Source organism: Anser cygnoides, chromosome 23 (assembly GCF_040182565.1).
Source record: "Anser cygnoides isolate HZ-2024a breed goose chromosome 23, Taihu_goose_T2T_genome, whole genome shotgun sequence".
Lineage (NCBI taxonomy): Eukaryota > Metazoa > Chordata > Aves > Anseriformes > Anatidae > Anser > Anser cygnoides.
Window position 1 is genome coordinate 1,933,609 of NC_089895.1, and position 23,724 is coordinate 1,957,332.

Consider the following 23,724-nt stretch of genomic DNA (forward strand, 5'->3'; position numbering starts at 1 on the left):
CCCCGGGCTCGATGAGGGCCAGGCAGCACAACCTGCACCCATCAGGGTGCCCTGCCCTGTCGGGGGTGCTCGGAGGCCGTGCTGCATCAACCCTTGGCCCTGGCTTCCTTGGTCCTTCCCTCCTGCACTCCCTTCCCAGCATGAGTCCCCTGAATGCTCCATTTGAAGCTAATTCTGGCTGAAATCTGGTTTGCTTTCCAACGTTGCTGCTTTAAATTGGAGAGATTGACCTTGTAGCAGGAGGTGACATGCAGATGCACATCAGCAGCCCGCCAGAGCGGGCGGCGGGGCTGGGGGTTGCTGAGCCGCCTCGGGGACAGGCCAACTATTTTATGAGTAATTTAATATCTGGAACACAGACTTTTCATTCCCAGAGATCTGCTGGGGAAAGAAAGAGCCTTTCTGCAGCCCTTCGAAGGCTGTTCCTCATAAGGAGGCAGAGCAGAAAAAAGGGGCTGGGACTTAACCCTTTGGTGGCCTGCCCAGAACAGAGCCTCCACAGCTCCCAGTTCCTGCAAAGGGGCCGGGAGAAGTGGGAGCTCCCTGTGCAGCTCCAAGCAGGAGGCAAGCCAGTCGGTGTTGTTCCGGGCAAAAGAAGCAATTGATCCAAAAGAAGCAATTGATCCAAAAGAGGCAATTTCTCCTTCCCATTTATATTCAAATAAAAGCCTCAGTAAGGGTAGGGAAAAAAAAAAATCAGACACCCCAAGGTTAGATTTGGGATGGGAGCTGTTCTCTGCTCTCACTTCCCTGTCTCGTACTGCTGAGTGCTGTATCAGATTCCCTGCAGGAGGCCCACCAAGGCTGCAAGCAGTGCCTGTCCTACAGGGGAGCCCAGGGGTGAGAGCTGAGCCCCACAGTGCCCCGGCCCTGCAGATGGCTCCTGCCCTGCTGGCGGGGAAGGGACTGTGTGTGGCCTCCATGTCCACCTAACACGAGCTGATCTTGCTGTGTCCCGTCCGAATCTGGCAATGCTGGCAACAAGCACAGTCCGGTGAGACACAAACCTGCCCAAAGGCAGAAGAGACAGAGGAGAGCAGCCGCCAGACTGGTGCCAGTGACTTTCCTTTGCAGCTGGGAGGCTGAAGGGAGGGAAATGCTTGTGGGCTGCTCAGGAGGGCACTGCTCTCAGGGAAAATGCGTCCCCGTGTCTAGGAGCAGCGTCATGAGCTGGGTGGGAGAACGGCTGTTGATGCAGGATGTGCGTGGGAGGTTTCACTTTGTGGGCTCCAGAAGGCTCTTCTGGGCAGCATGTCCATGGTTTATGATGTTTCCAGCAAGGACTGAGGTGAACTGAGTGTGGTTTAGGAATGGGAATTGAGTGGGACAGCTGGAGAGCATGGTCTGTTCCTACCACGTGCCTCTGTGCACAGCACGTGGTCGATGAGGAGTTGGCAGAAACCTTGCCAGAAGTGGGGCTGGCTCAGGGTGCTGGTCCCTCGTGCTGGTCTGCTACCTGTGCACCTCGTGTGCCTCCTTGATTGTGAGGCTCCTGGGTCTGACTGGGTTCAATGCAAAGGAATCAACATGTTTAAAAGTGCACAGTGTTCACTGGGGAAGTTCGACACCTGGCCAGGCTGCAGGACCGACATCCCTGGCGCAGTCTTACTGACAGAGAGTGCGGCCATAGTTCCCACATTTAGCACAACCTGTGATGTGCTTCGATCTTTCTAGCTTAGCTTCACTTTCCATGTATCTGGTAGGCAGCTAGCATGCTGCACCACATCATATCCTGCCAGAGGCCTGCTTACTCCTAGTCTGCAGCCTTAACATGGAAAAAAAACCCACAGCCCCCACTGGACAATGCAGGGAAAAAAAAAAAAAAAGTGACGTTCTTTCTGATCCCTGATGCTATGTGCCTCAAAATAAGGAGATTTTAGTTTAAAATCCTGGCAGTTCTTTGTCAGCATCTTTGCTCATCAGTGCATTTGCTCCGTTAAGCTTTGGCTCAGACTGGTACCTGGCAGCAGGGAGCCCCCAGAAAGTGACCTTCACACTTTTGGGTGCCTTTTGGTGTCCCTGAACACCCTCACCTGACATGTGGTGGGACAGGGTGACGGCTGCCCAGGTCCCCCCCCATCCTGCTCAGCTCACCGACTCTACACCTCCAGCACCGAGAGGGCAAAGCACCCCCCCGCCGCCGTGTGACACTTATGACACTTATATCCCTAACACTCTTGCTCTGAAGTCGCCTAAAATTCCCTCCTGCTTTAGCTTTGAAGGGGGAATCTGCTGGGCACCTGCCTGGAAAGACACCAGGCCTCGCTGCAGGCCGGCCTGCACAGCTTCCATAGGCGAGGGCCACAGCTCCACCTGGCGCAGCTCCGCGGCCTAAGCGCTGGCTTGGCCACGAGGAGATGCTGCTTCCCCAGTTTTATATCTGTGGTGCCATGAAAAGAAAAAAAAATAAATGGTGTGAGCATGCACGAAGCAGCGTGAGTGTGCACAGACAGGTGTGAGCAGGGTGTGAGCACGTGTACAGGGCACTAGGATGGCTCTGTCAGCTCCGAGGTGAGAACAAGCCCTGCAATGCATTCAGCGGGTGCAGAAGTGGCTGGGCTAAAATTTGCTGTGTGACAGGCTCCCCTAAATTAATCACAGAATTAATCACAGGTGTGAGCTGGCCGTTCCCTGTGAGACACTGAATGTGGAGTTTCCCTTGTGGGCATCCCCACCAGCAGGCTGCACCTGCCCCTGCAACGGGTTTCTCTCCAGCTCTCCTGCTAATTGTCCTGTTGTTCCAAGGTCCGTTTGTTTTGCATGGAGTAATTAATTACATAATTAATTATTACTGGTGTGTGTGTGTGCAGGTATGGCTGTGAGCGTAGCTGTAGCAGTCCCGCCTTTACTGGGTAACCTCTGATACCAAGTCAGCAACGTGTGATGAGCAGTGCAGCACTTAGCTACCTGTATCAGTTTCATTTTTTCTTGCTGTGGCCTGAGTGCCACTGAGGATCTTACAGAGATCTTTGCCCACAGGACAGCAATCCAGACTCCTGCTGTGGGAGGATCCCCTAGGAAAGGGGCACCTGCATTGCAGCTCCTGCCTAGGGTGGCACTGGGATAACTAGAGAGAAGGGGTCCTCTCCAGCTGCCCCCGGGTGGTAACTCTCTCTTTGAAGGCCTTGTGGCTTTGGGGCTTCCTGTAGGGTCATAAACCCACTGGATGGCCCTAGAAGGACTGAGCAGTGTTACTGCACAGCCCACAGCCCACCCTGGCCGCTCTGGGCCCCCAGCCCTCTTTTCTCAGCACTGAGCAGAACTGCATGCCTGAGGGAGGTGCTGAGGCAGCCGGCGGGGAGAAGGCAGCACACGGTCCTCCCCAGAAGCTAATTCCTAAGGTGGCATTGATGAAAGCTGGGCTGGTGCTGGCTGAGACCCACAGGAGGAAGCATAGACCTCTGCAGCTATTTTCCAACCACATAAGCACAGAACTTCACTTTAGAGATAGTTGGTGTCTGCACTGTCCTCTAACCCTCTCTGGTTACAGCCCAGATCTCAGAAACCATTTGGCTGATGCTGGGCTTAGGTCAGACATTAGTTTTTAAAAGAAAAATAGCTCCACTCCAGAGGGGGCCGGACAAAGACCTTTTCAAAAGTCCAAATGGATTATATCAATTATACAGAAAGACAGAAAGTTTCAACTTCTTGTCCATCAGCATCCCAGATCCTTTCCTGCAAAGCTTCCTCCTGCCCCCTGCTTGTCCTATTGCATTGGGGTTATCCCAAGCCAGATAAAGGACTTTGCATTTGTCTCTGTTAAATGTCAGTAGGTTCGTGGCAGCTCATTTCTCCAGCTTTCTGAACCTCTATGAATGGCAGCTCTGTCCTCCAGTATATTGGTTGCTCCTTGGTTTGGTGTGTTCTGCTGAAGGTTCGGGGGGTGTGGGAGGTGTACACTGCCATGCCTGTGTTTTGGGGTGAATATTGACCCTTTTCCTCCACCCATGCTGCTAGCTGCAGGTGTCTGACCCAGCCTGTAAGGCTGCTTCTGTTTGGGTTGCTGAGTCTCCAGCTGCAATATGCCATGTGCATCACAGCTGCATTTTATAAGCAGCCTCACAAAGGGAGATTCGGGCTGCGGCATCGAACACCTCTGCCCCGACTTTGTGGTGGGATGCGGAGGTGTGGGGACAGGACAGCTGCAGGTTTTGCTGAGGGAAGGGCCAAGCAGCGAGGTGGTGAGAATGAGGCATTAACACAGGGCTGCAGGAAGCGGCACTAATCCTGCCTGCCGCCTCAGGGCCTCTTCCCAGACCCAGGCAAGGCAGAGCTGAGCCTCACACTTCTGCCCGGTCCCTACGAGCTTTGCCCCTGCGGCCTGTGGGACAGAGATGTGGTTGTGGGGCACCAGCCTCCTGTGCCACTTCTTTTCGTTACCTCAGACAGAAACGGGAGCCTCCAAGTCGGTGGCAGCGGCACCGTGTGGGCCTGGGAGGCATCGTCTTGTGCTGGGGCTGGGGCGGGCAGCTCCTTCTTCTCAGATCTGCTCAGGCCGGAGCTGTGGGGCCTTAAAACCAAGCCCTAAAATCTCAGTAGCAATGCTTCATCTACATCCCCCTCCCACATGAGACCCCTTCGCACCCTCCCCTACATCCAGCCCCTTTCAAATCCCGTACCCCACAGAACCCCCCCGAAAACACGTCCTTGAGCGAGCCGCCTGCTCCGGCCTAGCTTCACACACCACCGCGGGTCCCTGCGTGGCGTGGCAGGCCTGGGGGCTGCCGGCAACCCGCTTTTACAGGCACGGCTCTGCCTAGGGGACCAGGCTTCCTCGGTTTTCTTAACCCTGGGCAGGGAATTTGCATGCCTCCGTAAAAGGAGGCAGCGCGGTCTGCAGCATTAATTGACCGGCCACGCTTAGCAGCGATGAGATGCTAATGAGTGCAGGCTGCACCTTGGGGCGCAGGGAGCAGCATCCTGGGAGGCAGTGGGGCTGGCCTGGGTATTTGGGTGCTGTGTGAGGTGTCAGCTCCGAGGTGCAGCAGCTGAATGCCTGCTGGAGGCCAGGCACAGCTTCACCCGGAGCCTCCTGCTCAGAGGAGGGTGAGGGCCCTGCCTGCAGTCCTCCTGTACCCAACCTGTTGTGTCCCAGCAAACAGAGTGCCTGTTTTGCACCCCAGCTTTGACATGGGTGCCCCGTGGCCGCAGTCCTGCCTCCCTGGGCCAGTGGGTGCGCTGTGTGATTTTCGAGGCTGCTTTCCCGTCCCCTCCTCCCAAACCAAACCCGCAGGCTGGGAAAGCCCCAGGGCCAGGCTCAAAGATAGGGAAAGAAGCAAACCCCAGGCAGGAGGGGACCAGCAGCAGCACGAGCCGTCATTTAATGTGCAAGACTGGCAACAAAAGACTTAGGGCACCGAATCTGGAGCAAAGAGTCATCTCCAGGGGAGTCCTTGCTCCTTGGTGGGGGACGCCAGCGGTAGGGCAAGGGCTGCAGAGAGCGTCTGGGGAGATGTCTTCAGCAGGCTAAGCCTCAGGGAAGATCAGGAAGCCGGAAAAGATGCTGTCAGACCCTTCGATCCCCACGATGGCGTTCTTCTCGGTTGGCTCCAGCCAGACAGACTCGTTCGCTGCCATCTTGAGCACCACACCGCCGGTGGTGATCTGGTAGCTGCTGTGCACGTAGTCACAGAAGGTCACCACCACGTCGCCCTTGCTGCCACCCCGGCCCTTTTTCATTCTGAGGCACAGGCTGCCCTTGGACGTGACGTGGTAGGTAAAGTAGTAGATGCCCGGCACGCGGCAGGTGAAGCGGCCGTAGCGGTTCTCGTAGTGACCCTTCTCGTTCGTGATGACGCGGTCAAAGCGGATGGGCTGCTCCCGGCGTGGGAAGATGCTGATCGTCCTGGCTGCTGAGAAGGCGGACTTGAGGGTGGCCTTGTAGTCCCCAGAGTCTCCCTGGGGGCCGGGGGGTCCCATGGGGCCCTGCAGTCCCTTTGAACCTGTGGGGCCCCTGGGGCCAATCTTCCCGGGGTGGCCTGGTGTTCCTGGGTCCCCCTTCTCCCCAATTTCTCCTTCGTCCTCCGCCTGGCCAGGGGGACCTAAAAAGCAGGAGGAAGAGGTGTTGTGGTCACAGCTGAGCCCCGTGGGTCCGCAGAGGGGACGCTGTGAAGGAAACCACAGGGACCTGTGCTGGGGTGTGGGTGAGTGGAAACCCCTGCCCACCTCGCAGGCATGGCTCCCCTTGCTCTCTGCCCGTGTACACCCTCCATCCCCAGGTCCCTCACGGTGTTTTCTTCATGGTGTTCCTGTCTGCCCATCCCCTTCTGTCCCTGAGCATCACCTGTGCCTGATAACACCTCAAAGGGCCTTGTATAAAGTGGTATCTGCTGTACCACTTTCCCCCCAGCCGTATGCTTTTCACCACATTTTTTTTTCTTTTTTTTTTTTTTTTTCTGCTCTTGGTGTTTGTAAGATGATATTTTCCACACCTGCAGCCTACTCCTTACCTCGATCACCCTTTGGGCCATTCTGGCCATCTCTGCCATTGCTGCCAGGCTGGCCTGGTGCCCCTGGGATGCCCGGGATGGTGCCGTAAGTCTTGCAGAGCGTGGCACACGCAAGCTGCCCTCCGGCTAAGCAGATCAACATCACCCACATGGTCTGCATCTTGTCTTCCCTGCTGGAGCACAAAAGGATGCTGAGGTGCTACATAGCCCCAGGCAGTGGGAGGGATGAGGAAGCCCCTCTGTGCTGCTCTGGAGGAAGATGCCTAGAAGTACTCCTGGGTGATACCACGAATAAGGGAAAGCATCTCGTTGTGGATCTAAATCCACCCTTCTCATCGCCTTGGAGTGAACAACCCTTCTGGGCAGGTTGGGAGGGATTGTCGATCTCTTCCCACGTCAACAAGTGTCCAGAGCTTCAGCCACATGAACACCTGTGACAAGTGAGCCCATCCCAGAGGATCAATGCCCAGCCTCGTTGTGCTGCTGCCAGGAGTCTATGCTCGAGACAGCCGTGCTGCACAGGAGGGACGCACAGGTATGTCCTGCGTGTCCCTGCTCCGAGTCCCCACTGCTCCCTCAGAGGAGAGATTCTTCATCCCACCTTAGGACCAAGAAGTACAAGGCCAAATCCTTCCCCAGGCCAGAGCAGTTTCAAGCCCGTGCTTTCCACCACTATGTCTGAGGAACACCTTTAATCTTTGCAGATAGAAAAGATACCGTCCAGCTTGCCCTCCTAACCCCTGTGGCTTCCCCTTCTGTCCTGCCACCTGCGTGCTTCATCCCAGAAGTATTTCTGTATCTAACTAGCCTAACTGGGACAGTCATCTGGGCTTCCAGTCCCTGGGGTCCCATCTTCCTTCTGCCCTCCCTGCATCCCACAGCTCAGCTCCTTCTCCCAGCTCCTGGTGCAGCCAGGGGTGGGCTAAGCACCGGGCACAGAGAAGTGCCAGTGACACAAGGAGTGATCGTCCCCCTTGTGCTTCTGGGTCCCCCATGTGCTCCTACCTGCAGGAGGGAGCTGCTTCTCAGCCTTCCAGGCAGCCTGCTCTTACCCTGAGCTTCTCGTTGCACAGACCGGGAAGCAGAGCAGGACACCCCAGCGTCCTGCTTGGAAATGACCCTGGAGGGAAGCAGAAGTTTGCTGCGAGGATTGTTGTGAAAGAATCTGGCCACATCCTTTTTTTTTTTTATCTTTAGCTCATCGTCACTTTCATATCCCTTATGAGTGCCATCTGTCAGCTCAGCAGAACGTGAAGTCCTCAAACAGCAACCCGGGGTCCCTCAGGTGAACAGCTCTGGCCCTGGGGAGCAGGGGGGTGTTCGCCATGCCCTGGGGGGTCTCTGTGCCTTGCTCAGCTCTGCTTCCTCTGGGGAACACTGCCATGAGCTCGATGCAAATTCAGGGCAGTCCCTCGGGAGAGAGGAGCATTGCATGCGTGCTTTGTTTAGGCTTCTCTGCACATACCCAGCTCTGTTGGGAGGAAACACCAGCCCAAAGGATGTGGCATGGCCTGAGCATCTATCACCTTGAAACCAACCCCCAGGTTCTCCTAAATGTTGTGAATGGAAGTGATTATACCCTGCAATAAAAGTGTTTCCAGTTCCATTTTCTGTTGGTGCCCTTTGGAGGTAAAGCGTAGACCACTGGGAGGAGAAGAGCTCTCCTTCTCCAGTGTGCAGCGTGCCACCAAGAAAAAGCTCCACTGGGTTTTGGTGGGTTCTGTAGCCTCCACAGACATCAGCTCCTTCTTTCTTTCTCTGGGAGGCCTCTTGTGCTTCCCCTGCCCTGTCCCTTCCATGTCCCCTGTGGGTAACACCCTTCCTGGTCCAGGTCCCTGCAGAGCTAACCCTGAACCTCTGGGCTTTATTATCCCTCGTGGAAGTCTTGCTTGGTGGCACCAAGACACACACCAGCCTGCTCCAGTGGGGCAGCTCACTGTTGTCCTACCACACCAGGTGGAGGCGGCACATGTCCTGGGACGTGGCTCAGATCCCTTCCCCAGAGGGTCACTGCAGCGCTGAGTGGTCACTGAGGGTGACAGCAGAAGTCACCAAGGAAGAGCTGTTTCCCAAAGCCATGTCCAGTCAGCCCCTTTCAGCCAGGAGCTGGCCACCCTGCACTATGTTGCTGTGAAAACTGCGGTCTCTCTTGAAGGAGTTTCTTGGGTTCAGCCCAAGGCTGGGTTTTCTCTCTGCCAACCCCCTGCTATTCCCTGTTGCTATCATGCAACACCCTCAGGCACCCCTTGGCCATTTCTTCCCAGTTAGCAGCGACGTCTTTGTCCCCGGATAAATTTCTGGTGCCCGCACTGTGCAGGTTGAGGTGGCGGAGCCCTCTGGCTGTCATCTGAAACTGGGGAGGGGGCAAGTGCCTGGTGAGGCTGGGTCCCTGGGGATGTCCCAGCTGCCTGACACCTGGCTACAAGGCTTGCTGTGTGGGCAACTGAATTGCATCCACTTGGATGGAAAGGGCCCCTTCCTGGGGGCGTCTTGTCCCTCTTAAGTGAGCACTGCTCAAGGGGAGGGTCCCCTTCCTGCTGTCGGTGCATCTGAGGGCCCTACTGAGTGAGCAAAGCCAGCATTGTGAATGGTTTGTGATGCTCACTGGTGCTGAGCACAGCCCAGACAGTGAGGGCTCAGGGATGTCCAGACATCGTGCAGGCAAACAGACAGTTCACATATACACGCACTCGTGTGCATGCCACAGCCAGCCAGCCACACATGGGCCCCACCTGCAGAAAGGCAAATCACGAAGAAAAAACGATGCTCGGCCAGGCATACTGGGGAAGGATTTATTGACACTTTCCACAACCAGCTCACGGCAAAGCTGTTGCTTGCAGACTGCTCCAGGACCCCTGACTGTCCCCGGTGCATCCAGTGTGGGAAGGGGAGAGACACAGAAAGACCCTTGAGCCCTGGCTCCAGCAGCACAAGGTAACGGGGTGTTATCAGGGCAGTGCTTGGGAGGTGGAAATGTTTTGCTGCACAAGGCAGTGCCAACAGGACTCCAGGGGCTCGGTGCTGTCACTGCAGGCGCAGATCCAGCTGGATGTGCCTGGCCGCCTTGTTCAGTGACTGTCTGCACGCAATCCCCAAGCCAGGGGATTGTGGCCGGGGCGGACTCGCTTGCTGGGGCTTCCCACCCAGCAGAGAAACCTGGGGCATGAGCAACGGCCTGGCAGCGAGCAACAGAATTTGCAGGGCAGGGCAAAGGGCTTGGTGTGCTGGGCTGAGCTCAGGTGCTCCCCTATTCTGGGAAGAGCAGGAACCCCGAGAAGATGCTGTCGGAGCCACCGATGCCCACCATGCCGTTGTAGTCGTTCACCTCCAGCCAGACCTCGTTCCCAGCCTCCAGGTGGAGGAGGATACCACCCGAGCTGACCTGCATGGTGTTGGTCTTGTGGTCACAGAAGCTGGCCATCTTTCTCATGTTCTTGTACAGCATGACACAGAGGTTGGCTGTCTGTGAGCTGTGGAAGACGAAGTAGTAGAGGCCAGGGACCTTGCAGGTGAACTTGCCTGTGGTGGTGTTGTAGTCGTTGTTGGTGTTGGTGATGATGTGGTTGAAGACCACGGGGATGTTCTTTAAGGGGTGCTCAGCAGTCTGCCTCGTCACTGAAAATGCCGACTGGTGCTTCTGCTTGTAGCTGCCTGGCATGCCTGGCTCTCCGGCAGCGCCCATCTCCCCGGGGTCTCCAGGGGGACCAGGGGGACCGACGGGGCCGGTCTTGCCTGGCAAGCCAGGACTGCCTGGCTCCCCTTTCATACCCTTGGGGCCTCGTGTAGCAGGAATGGCTGGGATGCCTGTGGAGCGGTGGGGAGGGAAGGAGTTAGCCACAAACAAAGGACATGGGGAGAGGCTCCCCCAGACCCTTTCCCTCAGACAGAAGAGGGTTGTTTCCTCTCCTTCTGCCCCGTCTGCAGATTCTGGGAACATCAAGCACTTCTCCAAGTGCAGGGACACTGCTCTCCATGACCGGCAACTAAGGCAGACCGGCCGTGGCAGAGTCAGTGCCTGTCGTTTGACAGCCTTCATGGTTCCCCTCTTTGCTCACTCACCTGGCTCGCCTTTGGCTCCCTTCAGCCCATCTCGGCCATCCTTGCCTGGCACACCCGGCGTGCCTGGCAGGCCTGGAGCCCCATAGCAGCTGTGGGAGGGATCTCCGGTCACTGCAGACCCCAGGTGCAGAGGTAGGAGAGTGAGGGCCAGACAGAACTGCTCCCAAAAGCTCTGCCTCATTTTGGGGCTCTGGAGAGTGGAAAGGAAAAGAAAGTGCTGGGATGAGGTGCCATGGCAGGGCGGCTTTCAGTCCATGAAGCAAAGGAGGCTCAGTGCTATGAGGGTCACAGCAGCTGGAGCCTTCAATATTACCTTCCCCACGCCCATTGCCAGTTGGTGGGGAGGCCAATATGTGGAAACAGACCCTGGTATCATCACCAACCCCAGGGCAGCCGCTGATGGTACCAGGGGGTTAGACTTTCAGTCTGGGCAGAGCCATGAGGACTTGCGGTATCCGCTGCCAGCCCCAAGCTCTGCTGGTTCAGCACCCCCAGGTCCCCTGCAGACATGCACACCACTGCAGAGCAGTGCACTAAGCTGCCCTGAGGCTGGAGCTCCAGGCTGCACCGAGCTGATCTCACCCTTCCTCCAGCAGCAGCCTGCCTTTTTCTGCACAAGAGGATCGAGTTCCCATCAGCTGGGGATCTCCCAGCACAGTGCCTGGCCCAGGGGAATGGGTCTTCCACCGGGGAGGAAAGGCACGCATGCCCCCACGAGACGTGAGCAGCTGGGGTGCCTGGCAGCGCTTCTGCCTCCTCCACAGCACCCAGCACTGCACCGTGCTGCCGGACCCGTGCGGCCCACCCCAAAGGAACTGTACAGCACCTCTTACCTCCAGCAGGGGAGCAGGGTGTGGGATCCTGCGCTGTGGAGCCCTGTGTGTTGAGGGCACTGCCTGCTGGCTCTGCACGACCTGCGTCTCTCTGCAACACCCTCCCGGAGGAAGTCACACAGTTAGGAAAGAGCCCGATAGGGACACACAGCCCCTTACTGGCCCCCATCCAAGTTTCACATCCTCCTGCCTGATTATTTTCTCTGAGCAAGCATTTCCCTGGCTGTCCTGCAAGACCTGTGGTTGTGCCAGGCTTTGCCACTGCAGCGGCAGGGGCTGGGAGAACAGAAGTACAGGCGTGGCTGGACAGGGAACTTCTGCTGAGTCTCCAAGAGAAAACGAGAGTTTATGTTCGGTGGAAGAAGGGACAGGCAATTCGGGGGGAGTACAAGGATGTTGCCAGCATATGCAGAGAGAAAATCAGAAAGGCTAAAGCCCACATGAGCACAACGTGGCCACTGTGGTTAAAGATAACAAAAAAATGTTTTTACAAATATATTAACGGTAAGAGGAGGGCCAAGGAGAATCTCCATCCATTACTAGATGCAGGGGGGAACATGACTACTGAGGATAAGGAAAAGGCTGAGGTTCTTAATGACGTCTTTACATCTGTCTTTACTAGCCAGACCACTTATCCTCGGGGTACTCAGCCTCCTGACCTGGAAGTCTGGGACAGGGAGCAGAAGAACCTCCCCACAGTTCAGGTGGAAACAGTTAGAGACCTGCTGCTCCACCTGAGCTGTCACAAGTCCATGGGGCCAGAGGGGATCCACCCGGGGGTGCTGAGAGAGCTGGCAGATGTGATTCCTGGGCCACTTTCTGACACCTATCAGTGGTCATGGTCATCCGGAGAGGTCCCTGATGACTGGAGACTTGCTAACGTGATGCCCATCTATAGGAAGGGTTGTAAGGACGACCTAGGGAACTAGAGGCCTGACCTCAGTGCCAGGAGAGGTGATGGAGAGGTCATCTTGAATGTAATCACGCAATGTATGCGGTACAATCGGGGGATCAGGCCCAGCCAGCACCGGGTTCAGGAAAGGCAAGTCCTGCCTGACCAACCTCCTCTCCTCCTGTGACCGGGTGACCCGCCTGGTGGATGAGGGAAAGGCTGTTGACGTAGTCTGCCTAGACTTCAGCAAAACCTTTTGACATAGCTTCCCACAGCATTCTCCTGGAGAAGCTGGCAGCCCATGGCTGGGACAGGCACACTGCTGGGTTAAAAGCTGGCTGGGCGGCCGGGCCCAGAGAGTGGTGGTGAACGGCTGGTCCCAGAGACTTCCCCCGTTCCTCCCTGTAAGTGACGGCTCCGCTCCTACACTCAGTTCCCTCCCGTCCCACCTTTGCAGCTGGTTCTTAGCTAGAGACAAGCTGGGATCACTTCTCTCCCTGGGCAGCTTGGGACAGCCCAGGACATCAACAGTGTGCTGCAAGTGCATGAGTAGGAAAGAGAACACAAGCAGTTGTCGGGGAAGAAGAGGTTTATTTGTACTGATGAGGACAACGTGAGGGGTAACACCGGCCTTGCACCAGAAAGGCATTTACAGTGGTTAGTGCAGCAAAAGCAGTGGCACGCAGTGATTTCACGCTTGGGAGCAAAGAGCCAGAGAACAGCCCCAGTGACAACTGATCCCCTTTGGTGCAGGGTCTGAGCACACAGGAGCTGAAAGGGCTGTTGGGGCCAGGAGTCCTTGGCCTCCAGGAGGCAGCGGGATGGCCTGCCTGGATCCCACAAACAAGAGCAGGCTCATCACAGCCTGGAGGGAACTGCTAGGGAGGTCTTGGCACTGCAGCGGCCACCCGCAGCCTGGCTGCTTGGTGATACTGGCAGAAGCACAGGACCTGGCTGGCTGTTAAATTTGAGGCCATTGCCTTTGCTGTGATAAAAGGCCGCTCGCAGGGCTCAAACACACAGAGGCACGCACGCAGCAATGCTCTGATGCTAAGCAGGTTAGCTCTGGGCTGGCAAGTCGTGAAGTTGGTGGTCCGTCAGCCCGTCTGTGGGAAGAGCATGAAGCCGCTGAAGACGCTGTCTGCCTCGGAGCCGCTGTAAATCTGGCTGCCCTTCACGGGGTCGGTGCTCACTGAGACCTGGTCACCCATGGCCAGGCTCAGCACGCTGCTGCCCGAGTTCACCTGCAGGATGTTGCGGCTGTTGTTGTCGCAGAAGCTGACCACGCGCTCCCTGTTCTTGGTGATGCTCAGGCAGAGGTCTCCGATGGAGACCACTTGGAAGGCAAAGTAGTAGAGCCCGGGGATGCGGCAGGTGAACTCTCCGCTCTGGGCGCTGTAGGAGTTCTCCTGGTTGGTGATGATGTTGTCGAACACCACCGTGTTGCCCCGGCGCGTCTGGGACTTCCGTGAGGCAGAGAAGGCAGGACGTGGCTGCTCCAGGATATTGCCAGCCTTTCCCTTGGCCCCTCTCGGTCCTGGCTGCCCTGGCAGCCCACGGGGGCCAGGCGGACCATGGAAGCCCCGGTTTCCTGGGTTGCCAGGAGGCCCAGGCTCACCTTCATCCCCTTTGGGTCCCCGGATGCCTGTCCTTGGTGCCGCTTTCCCTGGGGAGAGACATTGAGGTGATGTTCGTGCCGTAGCTGGCATGCCTGGCATCGCCCGAGCAGCTCCTGCAGCCCACTCTGCTCCTGCCAAGAGGCTCGAGGCTCCCAGGCCACCCACACCGAGCATCCCTGGCTGCCCCTTACCTGGTTCTCCCATGTCACCCTTCTGCCCTGGCCTCCCATTGAGGCCAGGGACCCCGGGGAATCCGTCTTTGCCATCCGGTGCCCGACACACCTCCTCCTCAGGCAGGGCTGTGCCCAGCACTGCTGCTAGGGTGCCGGCTGCCAGCCAAAGACCGAGACGCATCCTGCCTCCCTGCAAGCACAGGAGAGGGGGAATTTGGGATGGAGGCAAGATCACAGCAAACATGCACGTGGTGCACACAGTGACAGATGCACCTTGGACACAGACATGCAAGTATAAACGTGTGTTTTCATCCAGACATGGACATGTGCCATGCACAGACACAAGCGTGCATGCACAGACCCACCACGCCACCTACATGTTGTCTAATTCAGGTAGCCAGACACCACGTTGGAATGTTGAAAATCATTTCCCTGTTTCGTTGTGTGATCTGAAATCACTGATGTTACTGAAAAGGTCTGACACGTGCCCATGGCAGGGCTGTGGGAGAGCCTGGGACGCAGAGCAGGGTGCAAAGCCTCTGGTGCATGTCCTGGGGATGGGTGGTCGCACAAACTGCATGAAGAAGTTGTCTCCTCCCGTGTTCGGGGAGAAAGCACTGATGTATGGGGCAGCACTCCCATAGGATGGAGAGCACAGGTGAGGAAAGGGTGTAAAGAGACACAGTAGAGGAGAGAGAAACAGGAAAGGAATAAACAGTAAAGGGACTAAAAAAAAAAGCACGAGGGATGTAGGTCCCCAACACGCAGACCTGGAAGAGAGGAGGGATGTCCTGAGCACATACCAAAGCCTGGGACAATCAGTCTGGGAACGGCCTGCAGAACCCAGCAGTGTCCACATCCACATGGTGGAGTGAGGACGGATTTACCCCTCTGCATCACCTTCTCCCCCTTTTCCTACTTCAGACTCCTGTGGAGGCTGGGGGACAAGTGGAATAAGGATGAGGACAGGGAGCTAAAACTGGAGAGAGGTGGCAGAAGAGGCATGTGTCCCCAGCTGTCCGGGGTGACTTACCTCCTGGCAGGGCTGAGAAGGGAGCAGTGAGAATCGGCAGCTCTGTTTGCTGGCAGCTCTTCCTCAGGAGCAGGGGGGAAGAGAAGCAGGGGGGGCGGGATGTCCTTGCATGCACAGAGGTTTACATGGTTGCAGAAGAGAAGTGCCAAGTTTCACTTCTTTCCACAGTTCCCTTTCCGCCCTCGACCATGGATGTGCCGGTCACAGCGAGGGAACAGCCTGGTCAGCAAAAGTGCTGGCCCCTCCTGGGACCTCAGAGAAGTCCAGCAGCACGGGGAAACGCCAAGGTGGAGGAGGCCCAAAGGCACGACAAAGCCCTGCTGCTGCAGGAGGTGGCCGCTCCAGCGGCCACGCAAGGGATGCTCCACTCGGGACGGCAGGCAGAGCACGGCTGCCTGATGCCCAGCCTCTCCTCTCTTGCCAGCGCTTCCTGGGGTTCCCCCTGGACGTGATCCAGCATCTTCTCTCCCAGCCTGTTCAGGAAAATGGCTCTTTGGGCGCTTCTGATGCTGCCTTTTTGCAGCCCTGTTCCTTTTCCTGCTGGCTTGGCCTGACAGAGACGAGGTGTGCTGCCTGCTGCTGGCACTGCCATCCCCTGCAGGGTGCTGGTGGTCAGGATATGGGGCGCGGTGGCATCCATCCAGTGGTACCCAGTCTGATAAAAAGGCCGGAGGGCATGTCTTCTGACAAGAGTCTGAGGACACGTTGTTCGTCTAATTTGGAGAAAAGGAGGCTGAGAAGTGAACTCATGGCTCTCTACAACTTCCTGAGAAGGAGAAATGGAGAGGATCTCATCTCTCTGCTCACCAATGGTAGGATCATAGAATCAGAGAACAGCTTGGGTTGGAAGGGACCTTAAAGGTCATCCAGTTCCAACCCCCCTGCCGTGGGCAGGGATGCCACCCACTAGATCAGGTTGCCCAGGGCCTCGTCCAACCTGGTCGTGAACACCCCCAGGGATGGGGCATCCACAGCTTCTCTGGGCAGCCTGTGCCAGTGCCTCACCACCACCCAAGTGAAGAGCTTCCTCCTAACCTCTAATCTAAATTTCCCCTCTTTTAGTTTAAAACCATTCCCCCTTGTCCTGTCATTATATGCCCTAGCAAAATGTCACTCTCCATCTTTTTTATAAGCCCCCTTTAAGTATTGAAAAGCTGCAGTGAGGTCACCCCAGAGCCTTCTCTTCTCCAGGCTGAACATCCCCAGCTCTCTCAGCCTTTCTTCACAGGAGAAGTGCTCCAGCCCTCTGATTATTTTCGTGGCCCTCCTCTGATCTTGCTCTAACTGCTCTACATCCTTTTTGTGCCCCAGACCTGGACGCAGGCTTCCTAGCAAGGTGGTTGATGTCCCATGCCTGTCAGTATTAAAGAGGCATTTGGATAATGCCCTCAATAATATGTTTTACCTTTTGGTTAGCCCTAAAGTGGTCAGGCAGGTGGACTCAATGATATTTGTAGGTCCCTTCCAACTGAACTGTTTTGTGCTATGCTATGCTATGTTATGCTATGCTACGCTGTTCTAGTAAAAAAATCAACCGTGGAGACTCTTGCACACAAAACTTTGCTCATCAGTATATCTCCATTAATAATTACCTTTGGAGAACTATCACTGAGCTGGTCTTTAATTCACATCCCCTCTTAATGCAATATAATACACATTTTTAATCAAAATGTCAAGCCCATAATAAATCAGATGCCCAGAAGAAAAAGCAATTTTATTCTATCAACATAGTTCCTCTGTCAAGTAGGCCCGTAATCATGTCAAGAAAAGACGACGGGTGAGTTTGAAAAGACCTACCTTACAAAAAATGGTGTTTCTGGACAGTAATTGTATTTCTGCCCTATTGCCCTTTGTTAATATACAGCCAAAATGAGACCACTCCATCATTTTGTCCAGGGTTGATGGATGTCCTGGTGCTCACATGTCCTCTGTTCCTGACTGTCCCCTTAACCTCACTTAAATGCTGAATTACGAGGGGCTGGCCACGGATTTCCAGCATCTCATGGAAGCTGGTGTTGGGCCGGACAGCACCTCCTCCAGGTCCTTGAGCCCCCCGAGCAGCGCTTAGCCCCATTAGCTTGAGTCGGGGGGACGTCGTGGTTCAGCCAGGTCTTCCTTGCCCATCTTCTGAGCGCCTCCTCTTGATCTGCACCTCGGACACCCGTGGCCCAGGGGAGCTGCAGGCCGCGGTGGCCACCGAATGGCTCAGTGCTGGTGGCTTCAGCAAGCCACGAGGTGGCACCGCTGTCTCGGCCACGCGTGGTGGCGTCGCCCCGCAGGTGGCCGAGATCCCACAGGCCACATCTCGGGATGGCCGGCTGCACGGCTGGGATAAGCACGTCCTGCCACAGCACCGATACATCGCAGCTCGAGAGCCGGAATAAAGCAGCTCCCCGCTAGGTCCACAGATGCGTTTCCCTGAGTCTGGGAGCGGTTTGGCACCCCCCGAGTGGTGTTCCTTCAGTGAGGGCCAAGCCGGTGGGAGGTGTGAGGGGCAGCAAAGCCCTGGTAGGTTATTTCTGGAGTGACAAGAAGCCTCGAGCTGGTGGTGTAGCACCGCTGCTGACAGGCTCTGGCACACAGAAGGGGTTGGGATAACGGAGGGAAGCCCCAGGGGACGTGAAATGGCTCCATGCCCAAGGCAGACAGGAAAATAGGTGTACGTGGGAGAAGCTCGAGGATGAAAGTGCTCTGCAGAGCACTTGGTGGTCCCACATCCAACCCCAGAGAGGACAGATCTGTGCCCTCCTTTGCCTTCTTGCTGCCCTCTTGTCTGGTGGTGCCAGGCAAGATAGGTCAGTGCCAGCCCAGCCTTGCAGCACTTCATGGAAGAAAAATTACCCCTGCAAAGCCTCCTCCCTGTGTTCCCAGTGCTGGCAAGCACACATGAGTTGCCTGACAGCAGACAACAGGGAGAGATGCACCTCTGCTGCCTTCCCTGCTGGGGATCCCCCGCAGTGCTGAGCAGTGACGGGCAGGAGCTCTCAGAGGAAGATAAATCAGGTAGCTAGCACCTACCTGTCACTGTGCAGGAGGCAGTGACAAAGACAGGTGGTGGACAATCATCAGCGCTGCCAGGTACCGCACACATCACCACTTTCAGTCACTGGCATCCCGATCTGCCTCCCGCACCTGCCGGGAGCGTGGGACTGCTCAGAGCATCTGTGTGTCTGCAGTCGCTGATGGCTTCACAATGCCTGAATAACCGAGCCCCTTCCACTGGAAAGCTGTGATTTTGCTGTTGTTGAGATGGCCTGTCCCAAAATGCCCAGCCTTGCTGACCACCAGATAAACTTCCTGCAAGGTGTTACGATGTTGGCGTGGATTCAGAAGTGTCCCATGTTTCAAACAATGAAAAAAGAAGCCGAAATGGTTCAGGTGCCCTGGAAGGATTTCCTGAGATGCCAGCTGAAAATCAGGCTGCACGGGTACTTGACACTCAATGTGTAAAATGTGTTAAATGCCGTTCCAGGAGAACATGACAGATGGCTTTACACAGAGCGCGTGCGAGGGACAAAGACAGGTATAGGCTTTAAAAGCCAGAATTTCATGCTCTAGCCCTTGCTCACTGTCTCCTGGCATTGGTGCAGATCCTTGTTGGCTCATGGGTTGAGGGGACATAGATCAATGCTGAGCTGCCCTGGGCAACGCTGGGAAAGCTTGTCCCATCCCTCCTCTTCTTGGTCTATGCTATGGGTGTCAGTGTTTTTCATTACTAGACATCTACCGGTTAATTTGGCTGATTGTTTACCATTCTTTAATTTATCTACTATTTATTTATTCACTTGTGTAACAAGCACTTTCAGACTGATCACTTTGGCATGTAAATGAGCTGCTCTAGTGCTTGTCACTGAAATTTGTAGATTGGAAGAGTTTGCAATCAAACACAGCCAGAATCTAAATTACAACGTTTCAGGCAATAATAGCTGGGAGAAGACGGGCAGGATGTACCATAAATAAGATGGGATCAGAGTAGGGTGCCCAGAGCTATACTGTCAACATGCCAGGAGCCCCAAGGCATGCAACAGGAGTACCTGCTTTGCAGTGCCAAAAGCAGGTGTCTGGCAGGGCTAGCACTGCTTTGGGGCTGGTTCCCCAGGGAAAACAGAGGAAGCAAAATGGTGGGAGCTGGCCTGTGACCAAGCATTACTTGCACTGGTCTCTGAAGGGGACTGGTTAGCCTAGCATGATGAGAATTATGCACACACGGGACAATAAGTGATGTTCACCAGGCATTAGGGTTTGTGAAAGGACCTGAGAGATCTCATTCCCAGCTGCTTGCTCATGGCAGGAATATTTCCAACACTAAATCGAGGTGATCATTGCTTTGCCTACCTAATTCTTGAAAACCCTGCAAGGACAGAAATCACCCACCTCTCTGGAGACATGTCTCAAGACTGAACCACACAACAGCGAGGAATTGTTTCCTAATGTCCATCCTGGATCTTTTAAGATGCAATTTGTGGCCACTGCCAGTTGTTACATCATTTAGCACTGATGTGGAGTGTTTGGCTCCATCTTTCTTGCAATTGCTCCCAGGTAGCTTCAGTTGTGGTTATATCCCACCTTATCCTCCACCTCATCTGGCTGGCTACAGCCCAGAACGGGTGCCCTGCCAACCCCCCACCCCCCAGTTGGTAATAAGGATGAATAATTTCCCTTGACCTACTGGCCACAATCCTCCTAATGTAGCCCAAAGTGCAGTTTGTCTTATCTGTGGTTTGCTCACGTTCAGCCTGGTGTCCACTGCTTCCCACACCAACCCTTCCCTGCTCCAGCAATGAGTTCCCAGCTTGTAGTCTGGGTTTTTTCCCACCCCATGTGCAGAAGGTGGTGCTTATTGTAGGCCAAGAAGAGAGAGCCCACGGTACCTTCTGAACATCCTCAGGGATTTAAAAACTGGCTTGAGAAATACAAACCCTAGCCCTTCTTTCCTTTTTTCAGCTATTGGCTTGATGCTATGGACTCAGGAGACAAGGCTCTCTTGGAGACTCCCTGGACAGTGTGATGTTCCCTTCCAAATCCAAAGTGATGGACATAACGGAGGGGTGTGTGTAGGAAGGGCACCGGGTCCTTGTCTCTGGGCTTTGTTTTGACTCCCCAGTCCTGACTATGTGGGGTTTGCACTCCTTGGGGCTGTCAGGCTAAGGCAGGACGGTCCTGAATCCTTCCACAACAGAGAGATGAAGACGGGGGAATATCAGTTGCTTGTCTGGCTCTCGCAGAGCCTGATGTGCCCTTGTGGAGGGCGATGCCTGGGTGAGTCTGACAGTGTCTGAAAATACACCAGGCACAGACGTTCTGTCCCAGAGGAACAGGGATTGCCGTGCACCTCTTTGCAGTGACACCGTGATTCCCACTGGGCTGAGGTGCAGCGTGCACCTTTCCTCGCACCCCACTGCTCCCTGTGCACAGCCAGACCCCGCTGCTGCCACAAGCTCTCCTGCCCACGCAGCAGATTATTGCGTGCCCCTCCCAGGCTCCTTTCTATGCCAGCGTCTGGCTTTCCTAACATAATGCCTCGAAAATGGAGTGGAAGTTTCCTGCAGGCTAGTGTTAGTATTAACTGGGTCAGCGGCAGCTGGAGGTCCCTGCCAGCTGGAGACTATTACAACTTATTTCTATTACAACTCGCTTACCACGGTAGCTTCTCCAGGAGCTCGGCTTCCTTCTAAGTGACCTTGGCTGCTGGATCGATCTGAAGTTACAAACTCACTTCTCACGTCTGCTCAATTTGGAGGGCGTCTGATTGCTGCTTCGGAGGCTTTGATTGCTTTTGCTTCTGGCTGGTGGGACCCCGGCTGGTGCCTTGCAGGCACCATTAGCAAAACTCCGGCTTAGCAGATTTGCTGAGGAATATCCCGACCAAGCCACAGGAGGGCAGGGCAGAGCAAGGCCTGGTGTTTTCAAAGCAGCCTGTGATGGGCTGGAGGGATGCCTCCTTGTCATTGTCCCCTCTGGGCCACAACCGAGCTCTTCTGTAGCAGACACAAGGCTTTATTCTGGTTTATTTATTTTTATCTGGGCTCTGGTTCCCCGGGCAAAGCAGCACCAGTGTGATCCTCACGTGTGTTGAATCCTGTAAGGCTCTTTCGTTAGCTCGACAGCTCGTTAGCCTCTGCAGGCAGACCCCAGCCTCTCTGCTTCTGCTGTGCTCGACCAGCCCCATTGCTTTCCGATGAGGAGACAGCCCATTCCTGGCCCAGGAGGCCACTTTTTCACTCGAAATTGTATTAACTATTCTGGATCCCCTCCCACAAGCATTGCCTGGGTCCTCTCCCCTCTCTCTGCAGGCAGAGGTCAGGCCTGTGTCCTTGCTGCCAGCTCAGAAGCAAATCGATTGGCATCTTCCAGGATGCGATTGCAGTCCTTGGTGAGCCTGTGTGGGAGGCACTCGCGTGGGCCCGGCACGGACGGTCGGGCCTGGAAGTTATTCTTCACTCGAACTCTTAATTTCAGAGTTGCACTGAGGGATGGGAAGACTCCTGGCTTCTAATTAATTGCTGAGTTCCCCGTAGTTGATGCAATTTACTGCCAACCTGTCTTTTTTATTGCACTGTGAAGAAAGTCATTCTGTAACACTATTTTCTCGAACGCCCTGGTGAGTGGCTGTAAGACATGCCCTGAAACTCATCCCCAGGCTCTGTATCTGGGGAGAAGTTTGTACCAGGAGACAGAAGAAGCCTGTGGTCCTGTGCCCTATCACCAAAATGTTCACACAGGACGTACCAGGGGACCCACACATGGCACCGGGGGAGCATGGCCTGGTAGAGGGCCTTGGACAGTGGGCCTTGGTCTTGTGGAGCTGAGCCTGGTGAACACGGATTTCCTAGCACGAGGACGAGCACAATCCAACACATGTAAGACCCTACAGCTGGGCATTTTGCATTGCATGGAATAGATGTTGTAATTTACAGTTCAGATTCATCCTGTAATTGGACATATTTATCCACGTTAATCTTCACGGGGAGGTGCTGCCGTCCCACCTTCTGGTTTCAGGATCTTGGGGATGGGCAGATCAGGCAACAATATTTCTTGGTAGCTCTAATCCTGGTAAGCCCTGAGCTGTTCAAATTAATTTATTTGAGGAAGCCAAACGGAGCCTCTCATTTGCTGCAACTGTACAAGTTTAGCACGTTGTGTCTCCTGTTCTCAGTCCTGAGCTGGGCAGGCTCCCAAATCCACTAAAACTGCACACGGTAGGATTGGTGGAAAATAGTCCGTGTCTCTTCTCAAGCAGCGACTATCCTGCTTTGGTGTAATGTCTCCTGGGTAAAGCCATATCCTTGTGCACGGAGCCATGCTGTTGTGTCTTGCTGGGGCTTAAGAGGGGATTTTACTGAGCCCTTCAAATTGTCTCACTCACTAATTAATGACTGGGTTTCAGTTTCGGAACATGCACTTAGATAAACTGCATAAGTGCATTTCATTAATCTTAATTAATGATTTAAATACTCAGAAGCCCCTGCTAAGGCCCTGTGATTGATGACAGCTAGCTGGCTGTATCATCGTGCTTTGGTCCTTCGGCATCCTTGACTGTGCAGTGGGGATACGGGCACTGATCCTCCTTGCTTTCCCCTTGCCTGCTGCCTTCAGATCCAGAGGTCACCTTTCAGAAATCGTTTAGTGACAATTCACACCTTTTGCTAGACAGGACATCCTCCTGAATTTAAACCCAGCATGTCTCTGTGCAACCACAGAAGCAATGCATGCCAGTTACTAGGGTTGATGAAAAACAGGCTTTGCAAAGAACAGCTGTGCAAACCGGGCAAAGAATTGCGCTTCAGGCCCCTGCAAAGCAGTTTCCTCACTGCTGCAAGGGTGACGGAGCACACAGGGTACAAATATGTTGCATGCCATCCAACTGGACATGGGTAGTGGGTTTGCGTGGCAAGGTTTGTGTAGCAGGGGGCCATAGGGGTGGCTTCTGTGAGAAGAATCCAGAAGCTGTCCCATGTTAGAAAAGGGGCCTGCTGCTGGCCAGAGCCGAGCTAATAAACAATGTTGTTTTCGCCTCTGTGAGAGCGTATATAAGAAAGGGAAAAAAAAAAAAAAAAAGGCAACAGCTGGGAGAGAGACGAGTAAGAAACATCCTTGCAGACAGAACTGCAGAATCACAGAATGTTAGGGATTTTGGAAGGGACCTTGAAAGATCACCTAGTCCAATCCCCCTGCTGGAGCAGGAACACCTGGATCGGGGCACACAGGAATGCATCCAGGCGGGTTTTGAATGTCTCCAGAGAAGGAGACTCCACAACCCCCTGGGCAGCCTGTCCCAGTGCTCCATCACCCTCACTGGGAAAAAGTTTTGTCATATTTAAGACACTTGATTTGGGTGGTTCATGAAAGGCAAGTCCTGCCTGACCAACCTCCTCGCCTCCTGTGACCGGGACTTCAGCAAAACCTTTTGACATAGTTTCCCACAATATTCTCCTGGAGAAGCTGGCAGCCCATGGCTGGGACAGGCACACTGCTGGGTTAAAAGCTGGCTGGGCGGCCGGGCCCAGAGAGTGGTGGTGAACGGGGTGAAATCCAGCTGGTCACCAGTGGTGTTCCCCAGGGGTCGGTGTTGGGGCCCATCCTCGTTAATACCTTTATTGATGACTTGGATGAGGGAATTGAGTGCACCCTCAGTAAGTGTGCAGATGACACCAAGCTGGGGGGAA

General features: G+C 55.0%; 3 protein-coding genes across 7 annotated transcripts; all 3 read right to left on the bottom strand.

The window, feature by feature from the left end:
* Positions 1–5,294: 5,294 nt before the first annotated feature.
* On the bottom strand, positions 5,295–7,604 carry C1QB (complement C1q B chain). 4 transcript variants are annotated; one of them, XM_013187857.3, is made up of 3 exons: positions 7,502–7,604; positions 6,450–6,619; positions 5,295–6,041 (listed from the first exon to the last, which is right to left on the bottom strand). In XM_013187857.3, exons 2-3 carry the CDS (start codon positions 6,607–6,609, stop codon positions 5,467–5,469), a joined length of 735 nt encoding a protein of 244 aa, XP_013043311.2. In that variant the 5' UTR covers positions 6,610–6,619; positions 7,502–7,604; the 3' UTR covers positions 5,295–5,466. The 4 variants fall into 4 exon arrangements, with proteins under 4 accessions (XP_013043311.2, XP_013043309.2, XP_013043310.2 ...); XM_013187855.3 differs by having other exon boundaries at positions 7,455–7,593; XM_013187856.3 differs by having other exon boundaries at positions 6,450–6,622; positions 7,455–7,591.
* Positions 7,605–9,227: 1,623 nt separating this feature from the next.
* C1QC (complement C1q C chain) lies at positions 9,228–11,498 on the bottom strand. 2 transcript variants are annotated; one of them, XM_048067619.2, is made up of 3 exons: positions 11,342–11,498; positions 10,509–10,698; positions 9,228–10,253 (listed from the first exon to the last, which is right to left on the bottom strand). In XM_048067619.2, the coding sequence occupies exons 2-3, from the start codon at positions 10,687–10,689 to the stop codon at positions 9,697–9,699; spliced, it is 738 nt and encodes a 245-aa protein (XP_047923576.1). In that variant the 5' UTR covers positions 10,690–10,698; positions 11,342–11,498; the 3' UTR covers positions 9,228–9,696. The 2 variants fall into 2 exon arrangements, with proteins under 2 accessions (XP_047923576.1, XP_047923578.1); XM_048067621.2 differs by having other exon boundaries at positions 11,335–11,489.
* A 1,306-nt stretch (positions 11,499–12,804) lies between these two features.
* Positions 12,805–15,215, bottom strand: C1QA (complement C1q A chain). Its single transcript, XM_013187797.3, has 3 exons — positions 15,059–15,215; positions 14,044–14,215; positions 12,805–13,899 (listed from the first exon to the last, which is right to left on the bottom strand). Exons 2-3 carry the CDS (start codon positions 14,204–14,206, stop codon positions 13,331–13,333), a joined length of 732 nt encoding a protein of 243 aa, XP_013043251.3. The 5' UTR covers positions 14,207–14,215; positions 15,059–15,215; the 3' UTR covers positions 12,805–13,330.
* Positions 15,216–23,724: the final 8,509 nt, after the last annotated feature.